The 16,316-nt window shown below is 46.5% G+C and overlaps 1 protein-coding gene across 1 annotated transcript in view; it reads right to left on the bottom strand.

Annotated features, from left to right (window-relative positions):
• Positions 1-923: 923 nt before the first annotated feature.
• ppil2 (peptidylprolyl isomerase (cyclophilin)-like 2) overlaps positions 924-16,316 on the bottom strand; it is a 76,319-nt gene continuing 60,926 nt past the window's right edge. Inside the window, exons 15-20 of the mRNA XM_055923360.1 lie at positions 11,456-11,573; positions 10,206-10,262; positions 4,694-4,766; positions 3,077-3,139; positions 2,497-2,648; positions 924-2,067 (exon numbers count right to left, since the gene is read on the bottom strand). Of these exons, the coding sequence (XP_055779335.1) occupies positions 1,962-2,067; positions 2,497-2,648; positions 3,077-3,139; positions 4,694-4,766; positions 10,206-10,262; positions 11,456-11,573 (569 nt within the window). The 3' untranslated portion in view covers positions 924-1,961. The remainder of the gene's footprint in view (positions 2,068-2,496; positions 2,649-3,076; positions 3,140-4,693; positions 4,767-10,205; positions 10,263-11,455; positions 11,574-16,316) is intronic.

Raw genomic sequence — 16,316 nt, forward strand, 5'->3', positions numbered from 1 at the left:
TGTGTCTCTACCACATCCGCCTGTCGGCCTTCCGTATCCATGGTGAAAGGCGGCCGAGCTCAAACGGTTTGGCATACGGGACTCGTCTGAAGTCTACCGCCGATGTGCCAACGTCTGTCTGTCTAGCGTCCGAACCGTTTGAGCTACAAACCGAGGACCTCACTATGGAAAGGGGAGACTTTCACAAACACCATGGTGTCACAGGACTCGTCTGACAGTAACCAACAAATTGGACGTATGGAGGTAGTTTTGAGGCAACTAAAATAAAGGTGTCCTGAGCTTTATGTCTCCTAGATATAAACCTTGTATCTTATGATTCATTTGTTGTCTGTCTTTTTCTCCATGTATGTGTTATTCAATGTGTTTCTCTGACCAAATTCTATATATTTTTAATATTTATTTTTATACCTAAAAAAGGGGTCCTAAAATTCAAAATCAAATAGCTACATGATGGTATGATCCTCTTAAAACCATTCCATATGTTGGCTTAGTACCCCCGCCCCCCCCCCACCCCACATGACCAGACTTAGAGGTTTTAAACAGTGGTGGCTTGAATCTGGGGATCCAACCGTGTCCAGTTTCTTCCAATCTGTAATCTCCCACTTCACACAGACAGTATTAATTCATAACCAAATACAAGTCCTTCAAGTCCTTCAGCAGCATGCTGTGAGAAGAGCTCTCAGTCTTCATCTGGTCGTCTCCAGACAAAGGCTATTCAGTACTGCTGTCTGTACCGTCCGACCGACAATCAGCGGGGGGGGGGAGTTTGGTGTCTAGCGCCACAGCAGAACTGGCCTAAATGGCCCCAACTAGATTGAGCAGCGGGCTGATTTTGGTCAGCGTGGATGATCGGGTGGACAGGACCATAATTATAATAATTTAAACACTGTAAATTGACCACAACTAAAATACCCAAAAAGGGATTGGTATTTTCTAATAGAATCATGTCATACCTTTATTACATTGACACACGATCACATATGTTTACATTTTATTTGTGGAAATACTTGGTGAACAGATTTCTGAAGTGAAACACTTTTTCATCTTAGTCTTTGATTTTTTTCTATCCAGCAATTTATATATTTTACTTTGGGGGAGAATAATTTGACCCCTGCCCTATGGGCCGCCTGCTGCTGACCCCTGCCCTATGGGCCGCCTGCTGCTGACCCCTGCCCTATGGGCCGCCTGCTGCTGACCCCTGCCCTATGGGCCGCCTGCTGCTGACCCCTGCCCTATGGGCCGCCTGCTGCTGACCCCTGCCCTATGGGCCGCCTGCTGCTGACCCCTGCCCTATGGGCCGCCTGCTGCTGACCCCTGCCCTATGGGCCGCCTGCTGCTGACCCTTGCCCTATATAGTGCACTACTTTTGACAAGGGCCCATAGAGTAGTAGTGCACTATATAAGGGATAGGGTGCCATTTGAAAAACAGCAGGGCTTGGCCTCACAAGAAACCGATGAAAGATAAGAATTTGTGTAAATTATGAAGCTAAAATTTAAAAAAGAAACACAGGAAAAACATGAATTTATAAAAAAAAAAAAAAATACATCATTAGAAAGTAAACATTATTTGATGGCATACTAAGTGAAAGACAACGTTCTATATAATTCACAACCCAGAAAATAAAAAGAAAATATCCATGAGAAGCGAATGGCAGGGGGTGTAATATCATCAGGGGGTGTAATATCATCGGGGGGTGTAATATCATCGGGGGGTGTAATATCATCGGGGTATCAGGGGGTACATCCAGAATGGAAGCCTATTCCCTACATAAACCACTACTTTTGACCAAAGGCCTGGTTACCTCATTTCCTATATATTTTGACCAGAATTACAGTGTCCTATGGGACCTGGTCTAAAGTAGTGCACTATACAGGGAATAGGGCTCTGGTCTATAGTAGTGTACTATATAGGGAATAGGGTGGGACACAGAAGGTGTCCAAGGGGCTGTGTGTCCATGGAGTTACCAGGAGCTGAAGTCCCCAAAGCCAGTCTTTCCTTTGGCTTTCTTGGCTCCGCTGGTCGCCCCACTGCTGGTCGGTCCGCTGTCCTCTGCTGCTGGACGCTTCCTACACACAGGATGGGGTTAATTGTGTGTGGTGTGTGGTGGTGCGGTGTTGTGTGTGGTGGGGGGGTGTGTGTGGTGTGTGGTGGGGTGTGTGTGGTGGGGTGTGTGTGGTGGGGGGGTGTGTGTGGTGGTGCGGTGTTGTGTGTGGTGGGGTGGGGGGGGGTGTGGTGGGGTGGGGGGGGTGTGTGGTGGTGGGGGGGGTGTGTGTGGTGGGGTGTGTGGTGGTGGTGGGGTGTGTGTGGTGGGGTGTGTGTGGTGGGGTGTGTGTGGTGGGGTGTGTGTGGTGGGGTGTGTGTGGTGGGGTGTGTGTGGTGGGGTGTGTGTGGTGGTGTGTGTGTGGTGGTGTGTGTGTGGTGGGGTGTGTGTGGTGGGGTGTGTGTGGTGGGGTGTGTGTGGTGGGGTGTGTGTGGTGGTGTGTGTGTGGCCTCACGTGGCGGTAGTGGTCACAGGGTTGATGTATTTCCCAATGCCAGCCTTGAAGGTCTTGGGAGTCTGATCTGCTTTAGTCTTCCTCTGAGACGCACTGCTCTGAGCTCTATCCTCCTCCTGCTTGTCCAGCTCCTTCTGGCGCTCTGCTGCAATCTACACACACAAGTTGTTAGTGTATTTCCCCAATCTCTGTGCTCGTCAGAAACTGAGGTCTTCTGATTGTATGTTTTGTTTAAACATGTCAGTTAGCTGCCTGACGCCAGTTGAAATGCGTCAGAGCAGCTAACTGACGCCAGTTGAAATGCGTCAGGGGCGTCGGAGCAGCTAACTGACGCCAGTCGAAATGCGTCAGGGGCATCGAGCAGCTAACTGACGCCAGTCGAAATGCGTCAGGGGCGTCGGAGCAGCTAACTGACGCCAGTCGAAATGCGTCAGGGGCGTCGGAGCAGCTAACTGACGCCAGTTGAAATGCGTCAGGGGCATCGAGCAGCTAACTGACGCCAGTCGAAATGCGTCAGGGGGGGGTCGAGCAGCTAACTGTCAACATCTTAATGGATCATAAACCAAACACACAAACTAACCTGGGCATCTGCCTCATCATACGGGTCCACGAACACAGTGGCACTCAGCAGCTTGATCTCAGACTGGAGACGGCGGAAGAGAGGAGCAAAGAGAGAGTATAGTTTAAGCCCTCGCTGGGTTAGTGGTCGCTGGTGTCGTCAGAGTTCTGGATAAAGTTACAACTGAGTTCTGGGAGTCTGTTTCTACTAGAGTGAGTTACAGGTAACAGGTATGAACAACAGCTAACAGACAGGAGGAAGGAGATAAAACAAGGGCTATTTATTGTACTTCTCTGCTCCATACAGTGTGTGTGTGTGTGTGTGTGTGTGTGTGTGTGTGTGTGTGTGTGTGTGTGTGTGTGTGTGTGTGTGTGTGTGTGTGTGTGTGTGTGTGTGTGTCAGTTTCCGTTAGCCGGTAATAGCTGGCTTTTGGCCGATAAAAAAAAACGATTGAAAAGACGATGAATGAAATTGCCGCCCATTGTCTCGAGAGAAGAAGAAAAATCCCATTGTGAAATACTTTTTTTTTTTTTTCGCCTTTTCATTGATGTTAATACATTTAACCTGATCATGCGTATCAGACTGTGTGTTAATTGTCATCATTTAGTGGAGTTATACTGTACACGTGTACAGTATACAATGCTTTTGACAACAGTGTTTTCCCGGTACACTATGGAACTTACATTCACGCGTTGCCTACTGCCTTCTGCGCTTTATAATGTGAATAAATTGTTCAGCAACATTTTAAGATAGACGATCCGATCTGTTGCATCAGACACTAAATCTAAAACAATTTATTTTTAAGTAGCCTAGGCCAACTGGTTGTATGAATTAGGGATCTATCGTCCCGCTGGTTGTATGAATTAGGGATCTATCGTCCCGTCGGTGGTATGAATTAGGGGTCTATCGTCCCGCCGGTCGTATGAATCAGGGATCTATCGTCCCGCCGGTCGTATGAATCAGGGATCTATCGTCCCGCCGGTCGTATGAATCAGGGATCTATCGTCCCGCCGGTCGTATGAATCAGGGATCTATCGTCCCGCCGGTCGTATGAATTAGGGATCTATCATCCCGCCGGTCGTATGAATTAGGGGTCTATCGTCCCGCCGGTGGTATGAATTAGGGGTCTATCGTCCCGCCGGTCGTATGAATTAGGGGTCTATCGTCCCGCTGGTTGTATGAATTAGGGGTCTATCGTCCCGCCGGTGGTATGAATTAGGGATCTATCGTCCCGCTGGTCGTATGAATTAGGGATCTATCGTCCCGCTGGTCGTATGAATTAGGGATCTATCATCTCACAACTATCCCAGAGTCTGTTTGAAATAGAATTAGGTTAACTTTTCTACTCTGGCGGATAAGTAGATTGACAGATCGTCTTGTTGGCTGAAGAACAGTGAACTTAACATCCTCAAAGTGGGTTAGAAGGGCCCCATATCACTGCTTCCTGGACTTGCACGTTCTGTTAATACTGTGTGAATTACTATATTCTAATGTTATTTCTGTTATTTCATATGCACCCAATGCATATCGGTCCTGTACATTTCTCAAAATGTACAGTCAATTTAAAATGCTGCTGGTTAAATATACGACGCCACATGTTCCCAACGGAAACCCTGGTGTGCGTGTGTGTGTGTGTACCTTTGGTTTATCTGTTTTAGGATCAGCCTCTATGTTCTCCATGGCTGTCAGAGCCTCGAAGCCTCCCACCACCCTGGGAAGAAACAAGACAACATATCTTCAAAACTACCACCCACACTCAGCTTCCTTTATTGAAAACTAGCACATTACACTCAGCTTCCTTTCTTCAAAACTTCCACCCACACGCAGCTTCCTTTCTTCAAAACTTCCACCCACACTAAGCTTCCTTTCTTCAAAACTACCACCCACACTAAGCTTCCTTTCTTCAAAACTACCACCCACACGCAGCTTCCTTTCTTCAAAACTACCACCCACACCCAGCTTCCTTTCTTCAAAACTACCACCCACACTAAGCTTCCTTTCTTCAAAACTACCACCCACACTCAGCTTCCTTTCTTCAAAACTACCACCCACACTCAGCTTCCTTTCTTCAAAACTAGCACATTACACTCAGCTTCCTTTATTCAAAACTACCACCCACACTAAGCTTCCTTTCTTCAAAACTACCACCCACACTCAGCTTCCTTTCTTCAAAACTAGCACATTACACTCAGCTTCCTTTCTTCAAAACTACCACCCACACTAAGTTTCCTTTCTTCAAAACTACCACCCACACTCAGCTTCCTTTCTTCAAAACTACCACCCACACTCAGCTTCCTTTTTTCAAAACTAGCACATTACACTCAGCTTCCTTTATTCAAAACTACCATCCACACTAAGCTTCCTTTCTTCAAAACTACCACCCACACTCAGCTTCCTTTCTTCAAAACTAGCACATTACACTCAGCTTCCTTTCTTCAAAACTACCACCCACACTAAGTTTCCTTTCTTCAAAACTACCACCCACACTCAGCTTCCTTTCTTCAAAACTACCACCCACACCCAGCTTCCTTTCTTCAAAACTACCACCCACACTAAGCTTCCTTTCTTCAAAACTACCACCCACACTAAGCTTCCTTTCTTCAAAACTACCACATTACACTCAGCTTCCTTTCTACGCATCGGCCGGGCAGAAACACAAAGTCGGGTAAGCTTAAGGGGGGGAGGGGTGTGTCTCTGTTAACGGCTGGTGTGTGATCTCTAATATTAAGGAAGTCTCTGCTCACCTGAGGTAGAGTACCTCATGATAAGCTGTGTAACCACACTATTTACCAAGAGAGTTGATCTATATTTTTCGTAGCTGTCTATTTACCACCTCAAAACGATGCTGGCACTAAGACAGCACTCAACCAGCTGTATAAGGCCATAAGCAAACAGGAAAATGCTCATCCAGAAGCGGCGCTCCTAGTGGCCGGGGACTTTAATGCAGGGAAACTGAAATCTGTGTATCCTCATTTCTACCTCGAAATAACCTCCACACACAGCGACGCATGCATACAGTGCCTTTGGAAAGTATTCAAATCCCTTGACTTTTTCCACTTTGTGAGGCTACAACCTTATTCTAAAATTGATTAAATTGTTATTCATTTATTTTTTTGTCCTGTTGGAAGGTGAACCTTCACCCCAGTCTGAGGTCCTGAGCGCAATCAAGGATCTCTCCATACTTTGCTCCGTTCAACTTCGCCTTGATCCTGATTTGTCTCCCAGTCCCTGCAGCCCAAGAACATCCCCACAGCATGATGCTGCCACCACCATGCTTCACCGTAGGGATGGTGCCAGGTTTCCTTCAGAAGTGAAGCTTGGCATTCAGGCCAAAGAGTTCAATCTTGGTTTCATCAGACCAGAGAATCTTGTTTCTCATGGTCTGAGAGACCTTTAGGTGCCTTTTGGCACACTCCAAGCAGGGCTGTCATGTGCCTTTTACTGAGGAGTGGCTTTCGTCTGGCCACTCTACCACAAAGGCCTGATTGGTGGAGTGCTGCAGAGATGGTTGTCCTTCTAGAAGGTTCTCCCAACCTGTTTTCACTTTGTCATTATGGGGTATTGTGATGTCATTATGGGGTATTGTGATGTCATTATGGGGTATTGTGATGTCATTATGGGGTATTGTGTGTAGATTGATGAGTAAAAAAAATATTGAATCCGTTTTAGAATAAGGCTGTCATGTAACAAAATGTGGACAAAGTCAAGGGGTCTGAATACTTTGTGAATGCACTGTACCTGGTAGTAGAGTAGTGGCCTGAGGGAACACACTGTGTTGCGAAAAGTGTTTTGAAATGTAATGTCATGTATACTGAACTAAAATATAAAAGCAACATTTTCAAAGATTTCACCGAGTTACAGTTGATATAAGTAAATCAGTCAATTGAAATAAATGAGGTCCTAATCTATGGATTTCACATGACTGGAAAAACAGATATGCATCTGATGGTATCTGGTGTGACCACCATTTGCCTAACGCAGCGTGACACATCCCCTTCACAGAGTTGATCAGGATGTTGATTGTGGCCTGTGGAATGTTGTCCCACTCCTCTTCAATGGCTGTGTGAAGTTGCTGGATATTGGCAGGAACTGGAACATGTTGTCATACACGTTGATCCAGAGCATCCCAAACATGCTCAATGGGTGACATGTCTGGTGAGTATCCAGGACATGGAAAAACTGGGAAATGTTCAGCTTCCAGGAATTGTGTCCAGATCCTTGCGACATGGGGTGGTGCATTATCATGCTAAAACATGAGGTGATGGTGGCGGATAAATGGCACGACAATGGACCTCAGGATCTCATCACGGTATCTCTGTGCATTCAAATGGCCATCGATAAAAAGCAATTGTGTTCGTTGTCCATAGCTTATACTTGCCCATACCATAACCCCACCACTACCATAGGGCACTCTGTTCACAATGTTGACATCAGCAAACTGCTCACCCACACGACGCCATACACGTGGTTTGTGGTTGTGAGGCCGGTTGGACGTACTGCGAAATTCTCCAAAACAACGTTGAGGCGGCTTGTGGTAGAGAAATTAAGATTAAATTCTCTGGCAACAGCTCTGGTGGACATTCCTGTAGTCAGCATGCCAATTGCACGCTGCCTAAAAACTTGAGACGACTGTGGCATTGTGTTGTTGTGACAAAACTGCACATTTTAGTGGCCTTTTACTGTCCCCAGCACAAGGTGCACCTGTGCAATGATCATGCTGTTTAATCAGCTTGTTGATATGCCACACCTGTCAGGTGGATGGATTATCTTGGAAAATGAGAAATGCTCACTAACAAGGATGTAAAAAAAATTGTGCACAAAAGTTGAGAGAAATACGCATTTTCTGCATATGGAACATTTGTGATTTTTCAATTTCAGCTCACGAAACACGGGACTGTGTATATATTTTTGTTCAGTGTAATATTTTAATTGTATATAACTGCCGTAATGTTGCTGGACCCCAGGAAGAGTAGCTGCTGCCTTGGGCATCCTTAATAAATACACAAGGTTCTATCATGAACCAAACACAGATGGCACGGCAATGCCCCCCCCCCCCCAAGATATTTGGCATGGGTCCTCAGATCCTCAACAAGTTAAAACAACTGCACCATCGAGAGCATCTTGACTGGCTGCATCACCGCCTGGTATGGCAACTGCTTGGCAGAGTGCCAACTGTAAAGTTTGGTGGAGGAGGAATAATGGTCTGGGGCTGTTTTTCATGGTTCAGGCCCCTTAGTTCCAGTGAAGGGAAATCTTAACGCTACAGCATACAACTACATTATAGACGATTCTGTGCTTCCAACTTTGTGGCAACAGTTTGGGGAAGGCCATTTCCTGTTTCAGCATGACAAAGCCCCCATGCACAAAGCGAGGTCCATACAGAAATGATTTGTCGAGATCAGTGTGGAAGAACTTGACTGGCCTGCACAGAGCCCTGACCTCAACCCCATCGAACACCTTTGAGATGAATTGTAACACTGACTGCGAGCTAGGCCTAATTGCACAACATCAGTGCCCAGCCTCACTAATGCTCGTTGTGGCTGAATGGAATCAAGTCCCTACAGCAATGTTCCAACATCTAGTGGAAAGCCTTCCCAGAAGAGTGGAGGCTGTTATAGCAGCAATGTTCGAACATCTAGTGGAAAGCCTTCCCAGAAGAGTGGAGGCTGTTATAGCAGCAATGTTCCAACACCTAGTGGAAAGCCTTCCCAGAAGAGTGGAGGCTGTTATAGCAGCAATGTTCGAACATCTAGTGGAAAGCCTTCCCAGAAGAGTGGAGGCTGTTATAGCAGCAATGTTCCAACATCTAGTGGAAAGCCTTCCCAGAAGAGTGGAGGCTGTTACAGCAGCAATGTTCCAACATCTAGTGGAAAGCCTTCCCAGAAGAGTGGAGGCTGTTATAGCAGCAATGTTCCAACATCTAGTGGAAAGCCTTCCCAGAAGAGTGGAGGCTGTTACAGCAGCAATGTTCCAACATCTAGTGGAAAGCCTTCCCAGAAGAGAGGAGGCTGTTATAGCAGCAATGTTCCAACATCTAGTGGAAAGCCTCCCCAGAAGAGTGGAAGCTGTTATAGCAGCAATGTTCCAACATCTAGTGGAAAGCCTCCCCAGAAGAGTGGAGGCTGTTATAGCAGCAATGTTCCAACATCTAGTGGAAAGCCTCCCCAGAAGAGTGGAGGCTGTTATAGCAGCAATGTTCCAACATCTAGTGGAAAGCCTTCCCAGAAGAGAGGAGGCTGTTATAGCAGCAATGTTCCAACATCTAGTGGAAAGCCTTCCCAGAAGAGTGGAGGCTGTTATAGCAGCAATGTTCCAACATCTAGTGGAAAGCCTTCCCAGAAGAGTGGAGGCTGTTATAGCAGCAATGTTACAACATCTAGTGGAAAGTCTTCCCAGAAGAGTGGAGGCTGTTATAGCAGCAATGTTCCAACATCTAGTGGAAAGCCTTCCCAGAAGAGTGGAGGCTGTTATAGCAGCAATGTTCCAACATCTAGTGGAAAGCCTTCTCAGAAGAGAGGAGGCTGTTATAGCAGCAATGTTCCATCATCTAGTGGAAAGCCTTCCCAGAAGAGAGGAGGCTGTTATAGCAGCAATGTTCCAACATCTAGTGGAAAGCCTTCCCAGAAGAGTGGAGGCTGTTATAGCAGCAATGTTCCAACATCTAGTGGAAAGCCTTCTCAGAAGAGAGGAGGCTGTTATAGCAGCAATGTTCCATCATCTAGTGGAAAGCCTTCCCAGAAGAGAGGAGGCTGTTACAGCAGCAAAGGAGGGACCAACTCCATGTTAGAACCAACCCGGGCTCTCTGGTCCGGGGTTAGAACCAACCCGGGCTCTCTGGTCCGGGGTTAGAACCAACCCGGGCTCTCTGGTCCGGGGTTAGAACCAACCCGGGCACTCTGGTCCGGGGTTAGAACCAACCCGGGCACTCTGGTCCGGGGTTAGAACCAACCCGGGCACTCTGGTCCGGGGTTAGAACCAACCCGGGCACTCTGGTCCGGGGTTAGAACCAACCCGGGCACTCTGGTCCGGGGTTAGAACCAACCCGGGCTCTCTGGCCAGTCTGGTACCCAGAGCACAGACATGCCATCTCATCACATATTCAACCAATATAACAGATATATTTTAAAGTAAATGTCTGTGTGTATCTTACCTTCCAAACACAGTATGTTTCCTGTCCAGGTAGGGACATGACCGGAAGGTGATGAAGCTGGAAAACAACACATTCAAGAATGGTCAATGTCTCTGTCGTGACATCTCAGCAGCACATATTAAAGGGGGGGAGAGTAACAGAGGTCAGGGGAGGCTATATTAAAGGGGGGAGAGAGTAACAGAGGTCAGGGGAGGCTATATTAAAGGGGGGAGAGAGTAACGGAGGTCAGGGGAGGCTATATTAAAGGGGGGAGAGAGTAACGGAGGTAAGGGGAGGCTATATTAAAGGGGGAGAGAGTAACAGAGGTCAGGGGAGGCTATATTAAAGGGGGGAGAGTAACAGAGGTCAGGGGAGGCTATATTAAAGGGGGAGAGAGTAACAGAGGTCAGGGGAGGCTATATTAAAGGGGGGAGAGTAACGGAGGGGAGTTATATTAAAGGGGGGAGAGTAACAGAGGTCAGGGGAGGCTATATTAAAGGGGGGAGAGAGTAACGGGGAGGCTATATTAAAGGGGGAGAGAGTAACAGAGGTCAGGGGAGGCTATATTAAAGGGGGGAGAGAGTAACAGAGGTCAGGGGAGGCTATATTAAAGGGGGGAGAGAGTAACAGAGGTCAGGGGAGGCTATATAAAAGGGGGGAGAGTAACGGAGGGGAGTTATATTAAAGGGGGGAGAGTAACAGAGGTCAGGGGAGGCTATATTAAAGGGGGGAGAGAGTAACGGGGAGGCTATATTAAAGGGGGAGAGAGTAACAGAGGTCAGGGGAGGCTATATTAAAGGGGGGAGAGAGTAACAGAGGTCAGGGGAGGCTATATTAAAGGGGGGAGAGTAACGGAGGGGAGTTATATTAAAGGGGGGAGAGAGTAACAGAGGTCAGGGGAGGCTATATTAAAGGGGGAGAGAGTAACAGAGGTCAGGGGAGGTTATATTAAAGGTGGGAGAGAGTAACAGAGGTCAGGGGAGGCTATATTAAAGGGGGAGAGAGTAACAGAGGGGGGTTATACTAAAGGGGGGAGTAATGAGGTCAGGGGGAGCATAAGACAATAGTATCACTTTATTCTGAAGTGTACACTCGTTCACTACTTCCCACACATTTAAAAGCATTGGATTGGTGGAGGCATGGGCTAGTGGTCGTTTCCACCACATTTCTGATACCAGCCATTTCCTTTCAAAATCAGTGAAGGGAAGTGAACGAGTGCACACTTTAGGAGGAAGGAGGGTTAACTGGCCCATAAGACAAATACTACTCACAACTGGGACTTGTTGGTGTTGGGTCCTGAGTTGGCCATACTGAGAACCCCTCGCCCCGTGTGGGACAGGTTGGGACGGAACTCATCTTTGAAGGGCTTACCCCAGAATGACTCTCCTCCTGAAGAGGGGCAGACAGAGAGCGAGGGGGGGGCAGACAGAGAGCGAGGGGGGGGCAGACAGAGAGCGAGGGGGGGGGCAGACAGAGAGCGAGGGGGGGGGCAGACAGAGAGCGAGGGGGGGGGCAGACAGAGAGCGAGGGGGGGGGCAGACAGAGAGCGAGGGGGGGGGCAGACAGAGCGAGGGGGGGGCAGACAGAGAGCGAGGGGGGGGGCAGACAGAGAGCGAGGGGGGGGGGCAGACAGAGAGCGAGGGGGGGGGCAGACAGAGAGCGAGGGGGGGGGGCAGACAGAAAGCGAGGGGGGGGGGCAGACAGAGAGCGAGGGGGGGGGGCAGACAGAGAGCGAGGGGGGGGGGCAGACAGAGAGCGAGGGGGGCAGACAGAGCGGGGGGGGCAGACAGAGCGGGGGGGGGGCAGACAGAGAGCGAGAGGGGGGGCAGACAGAGAGCGAGGGGGGGGCAGACAGAGAGCGAGGGGGGGGCAGACAGAGAGCGGGGGGGAGGGGGGAGCAGACAGAGCGGGGGGGGGGGGGGGGGGGGCAGACAGAGAGCGAGGGGGGGGCAGACAGAGCGAGATTTACCAACTTATTACGATTAAAAATATTGGAAGAAAAATCCAATAGTAGATCTAGATCCAGAATGATCCTAAATAAAGTACAACTAATGCAGAGCAGAACTCAAGACGCTTCCCTTCAACTGGAAATCTAAATAAAAAGGGCAGTAAAATGGTGGCCATTTGAAATTAAGCCACAAAACCTCCTAATAATTCAATGCACTGGAAACCCAAGAGCCGAACCCTGAGAGAGTCCCCTGTCAGCTGTTAAAACCACTAAACAACCCTTTTATCCAAACACACAGGGAAATCAAGCAAAGTGTTATAGAAATTATACCTATTTGACAAATTGGGAAAATGAAACAAAAACACAGAATAAATTAAAATTGTTATCTGGCCTTAAAAATATATATTTTTCAAGAAAATATCTCAATCAATTTCCAATTTCTCTGCATTTACTGATAACAATAAAGCTGGGAATTATCCTGGGTGAGGGAGAAACCACTAATATGACTGAATTATCCTGGGTGAGGGAGAAACCACTAATATTACTGAATTATCCTGGGTGAGGGAGAAACCACTAATATTACTGAATTATCCTGGGTGAGGGAGAAACCACTAATATTACTGAATTATCCTGGGTGAGGGAGAAACCACTAACATTACTGAATTATTCTGGGTGAGGGAGAAACCACTGAATTATCCTGGGTGAGGGAGAAACCACTAATATTACTGAATTATCCTGGGTGAGGGAGAAACCACTAATATTACTGAATTATTCTGGGTGAGGGAGAAACCACTGAATTATCCTGGGTGAGAGAGAAACCACTAATATGACTGAATTATCCTGGGTGAGGGAGAAACCAGTAAAATTACTGAATTATTCTGGGTGAGGGAGAAACCAGTAAAATTACTGAATTATTCTGGGTGAGGGAGAAACCAGTAAAATTACTGAATTATTCTGGGTGAGGGAGAAACCAGTAAAATTACTGAATTATTCTGGGTGAGGGAGAAACCAGTAAAATTACTGAATTATTCTGGGTGAGGGAGAAACCAGTAACATGACTGAATTATCCTGGGTGAGGGAGAAACCACTAATATTACTGAATTATTCTGGGTGACCATTAGTTCCCTGAACTATTTCAATTTAAAATAGTGTAACATTATCCATGTACATTGTTTATTTATTAGCCATTTCTTTTTATAATGTTTCTATTTAATTAAAGATATTGACTGAAGGTTTCACAATGGTGGCATATTTCTGCTTCACCAAATGAGGAGTTAAACTACACACCAGTCAGAGTTATACTTTAAAACTACATATTTAATAATAATAAGCTTTGCAATAGCCTTAGACTTTCAACAATTCACTATTTCTAATGAACCGTCGAGAAGTAACCAACAGAAAAGTACTAAGATCTTTTATAGCCAAGATACACCCCTCTCAACTTACACTGACGAACCACAGATCTTTTCGGAACAGTTCACAAAAAGGTTAAGATTTGTATGAAAGATATCTATAAACCATAGCAGACAGTTACTGCTGTGTCAACAGTTTTCATTGTAAAGACCAGTGTCTGGCCCCCTCACTCCAAACAGGAACCGTCTCTCCCTGGTACGTTATAGAACAAAACCATTACCTCATGTTCTCTGGAATGCTCTGTAGGTTTTATCACCCAAAGACATCGTAAATCTCCTCTGTCAGTGTTATCTCATAGAGGCCCATCCTCAGTGGAACACACACAATACTCTATTGTCGAATAAAACAATCATTATAATGCAATACAAGCATTATAACATAATCTTACAAGCATTATAACATAATCTTACAAGCATTATAACATAATCTTACAAGCATTATAACATAATCTTACAAGCACTATAACATAATATTGCAATTTTCCACGACACAATACAACAGCAGTAGCGTTGTACATGATGATGGATGCCCCCTATCCCAAACAGGTTTAACAACGATGGAGGCCACGGTGTTCTTGGGGACCCTCAACGCTACAGAAATGTTTTGGTACCCTTCCCCAGATCTGTGGCTCGACACAATCCTGTCTCGGAGCTCTACAGACAACTTCTTCGTCCTCATGTCTTGGTTTTTGCTGTGAAATGCACTGTCAACTGTGGGACCTTATATAGACAGGTGTGTGTCTTTCCAAATCATGTCCAATCAATTGAATTTACCACAGGTGGACTCCAATCAAGTTGTAGAAACATCTCTAGGGATGATCAATGGAAACAGGATGCACCTGAGCTCAATTAACAGTCTCATAGCAAAGGGTCTGAATACTTATGTAAATTTGCAAAAATTTCTAAAAACCTGTTTTCACTTTGTCATTATGGGGTATATGAGAAAAATACATTTAAATCAATTTTAGAACAAGGCTGAAATGTAGAAAAATGTGTAAAAAGTCAAGAAATAAGAATACTTTCCAATCGCCCGCGCGTTACCGCCCTAGGGTCATGCATCTCAAGGCAAAAATATAATTTTATTATTCAAAAAACATAAAATACCCTCAAATAACATCCATTAAAAAAAATATATAATAATGTATACCTTGAAATTATATTTTGGCCGTATCGCCCAGCCCTACAGGACCGGTGTCTAAACCAGACCTAGTTAAACGTTCCTTTCAAAACAAGCTGGCTGGGATCTTTTCACGACGACGGAGGAACTATTGAACGGAGGCGTGTTCTACTGTCCTGTGTGTGTGCGTCATGCTGGGTTGATTTTACAGCTAGTCAATCATCTCCTGATTATCTCCTCTTATCCATAAACTCACCTGGTGACATTAGTGCATAATTTATCACCTGGCTGACATTTCCCTCTGCACAGCCGGCTCTCTGCCAAACATACACAGACAAGATCACATCCACACCCAGGGCTAAAAATTAACATCCGCAACCTGCCAAATGCAGGTTGATTTTGGCGGGTAAGATGTCCATTTAACCAGCCTAGTTGTCAGTGAGACTTTGTCCTTGTGTTTCTTGAATATTTACGTTGTCTTGTTCACTAGCTAGGGTTGTTTTTCTTCTAATGTTTGACTTTCAACTGCGAGGGAAGAAAAGACAACGCTTCATCTGCTAGTCAGACTCATATCTCACAGGCACTAACATGACTCCAGTGATGTTACCACGGTAACCTCTCGCCCTTAAAGGGGAAGGTGAACATTTTCGTTGTCTCTATGATATTTTGATTAAAAGACTCGGATCACAAAATGTTTAATTATTCAATATACAACATTAGTTACCTCTTACTAGTAATAGACGCATTTTTTTTTTTAGAAACATCACAAAGCATGCACATTCTTTAGTATTTTCTGTTGGTGTAATTTTAGTGTCTCAGACATATTTTGGCTGGCACACACACACCAGGTATAGGTAGTACGGGGGGGGGGGGGGGGGTGTCGCATTAAAGGCCCTTCCGCCTGCTAGAGCAGCTCTCCCCCTCCCTCACAGTACGACCCCCTCCCTCACAGTGCGCCCCCCTTCTTCCCCACAGTACACCACCCTCCCCTCACAGTGCCCCCCCCCCCCACCACCTGCTAGAGCAGTAGTCAAGGGGTTTTACTCTCCACTACTCTCCACCACAGTAGTCGAGGGGTTTTACTCTCCACCACAGTAGTCGAGGGGTTTTACTCCCCACCACAGTAGTCGAGAGGTTTTACTCCCCACCACAGTAGTCGAGGGGTTTTACTCCCCACCACAGTAGTCAAGGGGTTTTACTCTCCACCACAGTAGTCAAGGGGTTTTACTCTCCACCACAGTAGTCAAGGGGTTTTACTCTCCACCACAGTAGTCAAGGGGTTTTACTCTCCACTACTCCCCACCACAGTAGTCGAGGGGTTTTACTCCCCACTACTCTCCACTACAGTAGTCAAGGTGTTTTACTCTCCACTACTCCCCACCACAGTAGTCAAGGGGTTTTACTCCCCACTACTCTCCACTACAGTAGTCAAGGTGTTTTACTCTCCACTACTCCCCACCACAGTAGTCGAGGGGTTTTACTCCCCACTACTCTCCACTACAGTAGTCAAGGTGTTTTACTCTCCACTACTCCCCACCACAGTAGTCGAGGGGTTTTACTCTCCACCACAGTAGTCAAGGTGTTTTACTCTCCACTACTCTCCACCACAGTAGTCAAGGGGTTTTACTCTCCACTACTCCCCACCACAGTAGTCG

Source organism: Salvelinus fontinalis, chromosome 5 (genome assembly GCF_029448725.1).
Source record: "Salvelinus fontinalis isolate EN_2023a chromosome 5, ASM2944872v1, whole genome shotgun sequence".
Taxonomy (NCBI): domain Eukaryota; kingdom Metazoa; phylum Chordata; class Actinopteri; order Salmoniformes; family Salmonidae; genus Salvelinus; species Salvelinus fontinalis.